The 6,648-nt window shown below is 47.4% G+C and overlaps 1 protein-coding gene across 1 annotated transcript; it reads left to right on the top strand.

The window, feature by feature from the left end:
• Positions 1–4,976: 4,976 nt before the first annotated feature.
• Positions 4,977–6,014, top strand: LOC308551280 (putative MAGE domain-containing protein MAGEA13P; the record flags this gene model as incomplete). Its single annotated transcript, XM_081125748.1, has 1 exon — positions 4,977–6,014. The coding sequence occupies one exon, from the start codon at positions 4,977–4,979 to the stop codon at positions 6,012–6,014; it is 1,038 nt and encodes a 345-aa protein (XP_080981874.1).
• Between the last annotated feature and the right edge of the window lie 634 nt (positions 6,015–6,648).

Genomic DNA, 6,648 nt, shown 5'->3' with positions numbered 1-6,648 from the left:
CACCTTACAATAGAACCAATTACGGAGTGATGCAGTGTGACCACGTGCTAATCATTCACAGAACATTGTTTACCAGTGGTGACTATTGGATTTAAATATGTATAGTTGTAGATATGTAATATTTATTCATGTTTGTGAAATTACTGATTGTTTTTTCCACCATATGGCCTATTCACTAAAAATTGGTTAAAAATAACAGTGAATTAATAACAAAAAATAACCTGTTAATTTAATTTTAAACAAATCTTGGTTAAAAGCATTTTAAAATTAACAGTGTCAATTATCACATATGACATATAGACCAGAAGTTTTGTCCATTAAATCTAAAGTCCATTAAATCAAGATCTGCAAAATTGAGAGTTTACTGTATAGTATGTGAAATTTGCTGAGAGAGTTCACCTTATGTGTTCTCACCACATACAAAAAATTGTAAACATGTGAGTTGATGGGCATGCTAATTAGCTGGTCATAATTATTACACAATGTATAAACATATTTAAAATCACATTGTATACTTTAAACTCAATTTTCGTCAAGTATAGTTTTAAAAAGCTGAAAAAATAAAAATAAAAATTTTAAAGACACTGCCCTTTAAAGTTGACACTACAACCTTTTATTGATTTATTTTTGGGAAAATGAACAAAGTGTAGGGTAATAAATGCACTATGAATTTTTTAAAATACCCCATTGACAACAGCATGAAAATGCAAAAATTACCTAAGAAGAAGTTTCACAAAAATGTTCAATATCTTCATGGAGGCACCTCTAAAATTTTCATGATAGACTGAGAATATTGGAAATATGTCACTTGTCTTCAAATAACTTTCAGATTTATTGCCTTACCTGCATATGCCAAGATGACAAGCTTGGGCTGCTGTCTTCCACTCTTGGTTTGAGGTGGATGGACTGAGGTCTGCAGAGGGAGAAGGACAACTAAGTCCCAGGAGTCAAGGCAAGATGATGATCCTGATGGAGGACTAAGAACTCCCACCACAGAAGAGACTGGTCCTCAGGCCCATCCTACCGCAGCTGTTAGCCTTGGGAGACCTTGGGACATGATGGCCAAATGTGCCAATCCTGACTTCTATCAGGAGATGGGCTACATTTTCAGGGAGGTGATGGCTTTGATATGATGGGGAAAGATTCAGGTGAGCAGAGGGAGTAATCCTAGGCCCTGCCAGACATCAAAGTAAGAACCTTTAAAGAGGGTTGATTTTGCCACCCACCCCAGACAGAGGAGCCCCACAGAAATGCAGCCCTGCTTTCAGCCCTGGGAGGTCCCAGGGAGGCACCACCACCCTGTGTATTTCTGTGATGTGCATCTCAGGGAGAAAGGGGCCTTATGAACGCAGAGGGTACAGGAGAAAATATGAATACCTTGTGGAGGACTGAGGGAAACCCCCAACCTAGAACTACATAGGGAGCCACACAGAAACCTACCTTGTCCTTGCTGTTAGTCTGGTATACTCCATGCAGGCCTGTCAGGTTGAGGTCCCGCGTCACTCCTGTCTTGGTGAGGTAAGGGTCCTGATGTGAGGGGTGAGGCCTTAGGTTGGCGGAGGGAGGAGACTCAGGCAGTAGAAATCAAGGCAAGTACTTAAGGGTTTTCCCATTCCAAGTAGAATGGGACCCACCCCCTCAGCTCCTACTATGAGCCCTGGAAAATGCAAGGCAGAGTACCTGCATGTTTTGTATTCCGACTTTTGCCCTGGGAATCTGAAAGAGGCAAGATTTCCTCTGAGGGGGCTGGACTTAGTTCAGCAGAAGGAAGAGTCTCAGGCCCTGTCAGGTTTCAAACGGCGGCTCCAGAGGGAGGAGTGAGGGAACAACCACCATAGTTAGAAGGGGTGCTCAGTCAGTCAGACTCTGCCCCGGCACCCGGCAGAGTTCCGGAAGTGACGTGACGGACTTCCGCCTTGGGAATCTGAGGGAGAAGAAGCTTCCTGCTGGACTCAGATCAGCGGACGGAGGAGTGTGTGGCCAGGCCTTAAGGTGAGGACGCTGAGAAAAAACTGAAGGGAGCTCTCACCACAAAGAGAAGGTGCCCTTTCCCTGATCTTGTCTTTGTTGTCTGCCCTGGAGGTTCCTAGGCAGGGCCTCGAACATTTTGTATCTGGACCGCCATCTTGGGAGCCTGAGGAAAGGGAGACTTTTTACAGAGGGATGAGAGAAGTGTCCCAGGTTCTGCGAGGCGTTGACAGGACCCTTATTGGAAGGATGAGGAGACCTCCTATCATACAGAAAAGAGCCCACAGACACGCATTCCTGCTGTCAGCCTTTAGAGGACCAGGACATTTAGGCAGATTGCCTCCCGCGATACTCCATACTTACTTGTAGGTGGTATACGGGCAATAGGAGCCTTGGCCTGATGGCCGCATTCTCAGGTCTGCAGAAGGGATAGGGTGCTGTCCTTGACAGGAGTAAATATAAATTCCTTGGGAAGGACTTTGAGTATACCACAGAACCCGGAAGAATCCCCACAGAAATTCACCCTGATCCCACCGTCAGCCTTGCGGACCCCGGGAAATGCTGTTAGGCTGAACTTCTCCTTTTCTCCCCCCATTTACAAATCAGTGATCTCAGGGAGTAGTGGGTCTTGGTCTAAATGGCTCAGTCTCGGGATCAAAGGAAGAAGTCTTGGGCCCTTTAGGTAGGGCTGAGAGGATAGAGAGGGCCCCACAGAAACCTGCCCTTTCTCACAGCTCTGAGAGGTCCCAGATAGGGCTGTTGGGCACAGATATCCCTCTACCCTCCTTACTACTTTAGCGTCTGTGGGATTTGGGTGCCGTTGCCTGAGTGAAGCAGCCTCAGGTCAGCAAAAAGGAGGCGTTTAAGGCCCTGCCAGGAGTAACTACCTTGAGGAAGACTGAGGATAACCATCAAGGCAGAACACAGACTTGTGCAGATACCCATACTGCCCCTGCTGTCAGTCCCGATAGACCCCAGGCAGGCCTTTCAGGCTCAGGCCTAGCCTTACTCCCTTCTTGGTGGTCTTAGTGAGATAACTGCTTTGGACTGAAGGTTGTAATCTGTGGTCAATAGAGGGAATAGTCCCAGCCCTTCCAGGAGTCAAAGTGAGGACTCCAAGATAGTACTGACGACCTTCAACTGTAGACAGAGGGATCTCCAGCCTTGCCCTCTTCCTGTTGTCAGCCCCTGGGAGACCCCAGTAGGGCTGTTAGGCAGAGGCATCCTCCTCCAGCCTCCTGCCCTCCCCTCAGTTCATTGTCTGGTGTCTCTGGGAGACAGAGCCTTGGCCTGAAGAATGCATCCTCAGGTCAGTAGAAGGGAAAGAATGCAGGACCTGTCAAGAGTAAATATGAATACCTTCTGGATGCTTAAGGGTAACTCCCACTTCAAAACAAAGAAGTCCTCACAGAAACCTGCCCCACCCCTGTTGTCAGCTCTGGTAGTTCCCAGGCAGGTCAGTCTGAGTCTTCCCTCATTTTCAGCTAGCATTGGAGGTCTCATGGTGGTGACGATCTTTGTCTGAGAAAACCAGATTCAAGTCACCAGAGGGAGGAGTCCCAGTCCTTGCTGGGGATTGAGGTGAATACCTAAGGGATGACTAAGTGTACCTACCACCCCAGAACATACTGAACTTAACCCTTGCTGTCAACCCTGGGAGATCTTAAGCAGGGGTGGATGGATGTAGTCTCTTCTCATTTTTGTGTCCTTGGCCTCAGGGTAGTGAAGATCTTGGTTTGACCAGGCAACTTCATACCAGCTCAGGGAAGAGCCCCAGGATCTTCCAGGAGTTAAAGTGAGGACCTTGAATAAGAATTGAAGGTTACCCCCTCCCCAGCCCTTGGAGAGATAAGGCCCCTTCCCTGCCCTGCTTCTGCCCTTGTGCAAGGTGTCCAGATGTGGTGCATCCTCAGTCCCACCTAGCGGTATCAGGAGGTTGGACTCTGTTCAGCAGAGGGATGTCTGAAGTTCTGCCAGGAATTAATTTGAAGTTAGAGGATGGGGTGGACTTTCTACTCAAGAGCAGATGGGGCCTAGCTCCTTCTGTAAGCCATGATACGACCCAGGGCATAGTGGTTAAATCTGACACCCTCTCACTTCCTTTGCTGTCTCAGGGAATTGAAGCCTTGGTTTAAGGAGGGTGACCACAGTCAACAGAGGGAGGAATCCCAGGCCTTTCCAGGCATCAAGGTAAGGACCAAAACGATACCCCTATTCCAGAGAGAAGGATCCCCACAAGTTCATCCAGCCCTTATTGTCAAACCAGGGAGGTCCTGGGCAGGTGTTGCCAAATGTGGTGCCCCCTCTCTTCCTCCTGTAGATATCAGGAATGTGAACTCTTGTTTTGAGAGTTTTGTCTCAGGCCAGCAGGGGGTGGGGATCCAGGCTTGACAGGAGAAATATGAGAACCCTGAGTGAACATTGAGGGTACCATCTACCCTAGAACACTGGGGACATCTAAAAGTCTGCCCCCCACTCCTGTCTGCACTAAGGAGGAGGAAGGATTGTGATTGCACTCTGAAGTCTGAAATGCCCACTCAACTCCCCTTATAGGGGCTCAAGTAATCCCTGGCAGGGGGTAGAGGGAGCCTTTGGTCTGAGGCATGTGTCCTCAGGTCAGAAGAGCAATAGAAGCCCAAGCAGTACCCGGAGTCAGTCAGGGCCAGAACTCTGAATATCTACCAAAGGCTTCACCCACACCAGAATAGAGGGGACACCAGAGTGCCCAACCACACACACCCTACTGTCTTACCTGGAATCTACAGGCTCTGCCAGCTGGCAGCTGGCTACACCTTGAAGAGCTTGCTCAGGTCCTCGTAAAGGTTCTTAGGGGACAAGCCAATCAGCAGACCCCTAGAGCACTATCTAAGGGAAGACCTGTTAAGACAGCCTTTGTCAGGGCTGAGAAGGTTGTGTTTCTCACACTCTTCCTTTCTCCCTCAGGCTATTAGTCCCCATCACCCACCTCCTACCTACACTCCTGCCTGCTGCCCCCAACATAACTCATCATGCCTCGCCACCGCCACCGTAAGAGGCATCAGTGCCCCAAGCCTAAACAAAGCCTTCAGGCCCAAACAAAGGCTCTGGGCCTCGTGGCTCCACAGGTTCCTGTAACTGAGGAGGAAGCTGCCCCCTCCTCTCTTTCTTCTTTAATTCAGGGCACCCCAAAGGTTGTGCCTGTTGCTGGAACACCAAGTGCTCCCCAGAGTTCCCAGAGAGCCTGCTCCTCCTCTGCTGCCATCAAAGCCACTCCATTGATCAAATCAAATGAGGGCTCCAGCAGCCAAGGAGAGGGCCCAAGCACTTCACAGGCTCCACCAAATCCTGAAGTGCTACAAAATAAGGTGTCCGAATTGGTGCACTATCTGAGTATCAAGTATGTAACAAAGGAGCCCGTCACAAAGGCAGAAATGCTGAAGAGTGTCATCAAAGAACACAAGGATCACTTCCTTGTAATCTTCAAGAAAGCCTGTGAGTGCATGGAGATTGTCTTTGGCATTGAAGTGAAGGAAGTGGACCCCGCCAGTCATGTCTACATGCTCGTCAAATTACTAGACCTCACCTACGATGGGATGCTGAGTGATGACCAGGGCATGCCCAAAACCGGCCTCCTGATACTTATCTTGGGCATAATCTTCATGGAGGGAAACCGTGCCCCAGAGGAGAGAATCTGGAAAGTGCTGAATATCGTTGGGGTGAAGGCTGGGAAGAAAGATTTCATCTATGGGGAGCCCAGGAAGCTCATCACCAAAGATCTAGTGCAGGAAAAGTACCTGCAGTACCAGCAGGTGCCCAACAGTGATCCTCCACGCTACGAGTTCCTGTGGGGTCCAAGAGCCCATGCTGAAACCACCAAGATGAAAGTCCTGAAGTTTTTCACCAGGGTCACTGGGAATGATGCCACTGCCTTCCCACGCTGGTATGAGGATGCTCTGAAAGATGAGAGAGAGAGAGCCAAGGCCAGAGCTGCCACCCGTGATGGTACTACCACTATGGCCAGTAAAAGTTCCGGTGTCACATCCAGAAGCTTCTCCTGTCCTGAGTGAAGTCTGAGGAAGATTCTGCACTCCGTGTAGAGGGAAATCAAGGTTCTAACAAGTGGAGGGCTGAATTGCAGATTATATATATATTTTTTTCTTTTTGGTATGTTTCAAATGTTCTTCCTAAAAGAATTATTAGCTTCAGAGTCTAAGTTCACGAATAACATTGGTCATATATTTAGTGCTGCTTAACAGGTTTAAGAATAAGAATTTTTCTGTTCTGTAAAACAAACTGGGGAACTTTCCATCTTATTTTGTGAACTGGAACAGGATAGCATAGCATTGCAATAGGAATTAGAAATGTCAAAGTGCTTAGCAATAAAATAGATGAGATCAAGAAATAGAGGAAAAATGTACAAGATGCTTATCCTAGAATTCCTATATTCCATTTAGTCTGCTGTTTTGTAAAATTAAAGATACATACCTGGATTTATTTGGCTAATTAAAGGATGTATGCAAAATTAAATCTTAATAAATGTTAGCCCCAGCTCAATGGCTCATTTATTTTTATAGGTGTGTCTTACAGTTTAGAGAAAAATCTAGAATGGAAAACTGCTCTTAGAAGCTCCTTTGTGATTGTGAAAAAACCAGAAAGAAATCCCCACCTGGAGCAGATGTGGAAAGTATCCTGTGTTCTTGT

This window comes from Miniopterus schreibersii, assembly GCF_964146895.1.
Source record: "Miniopterus schreibersii genome assembly, chromosome: X".
NCBI lineage: Eukaryota > Metazoa > Chordata > Mammalia > Chiroptera > Miniopteridae > Miniopterus > Miniopterus schreibersii.
Note: the sequence above shows the minus strand (reverse complement) of the source record. Positions and strands in the feature narration are given on the sequence as shown.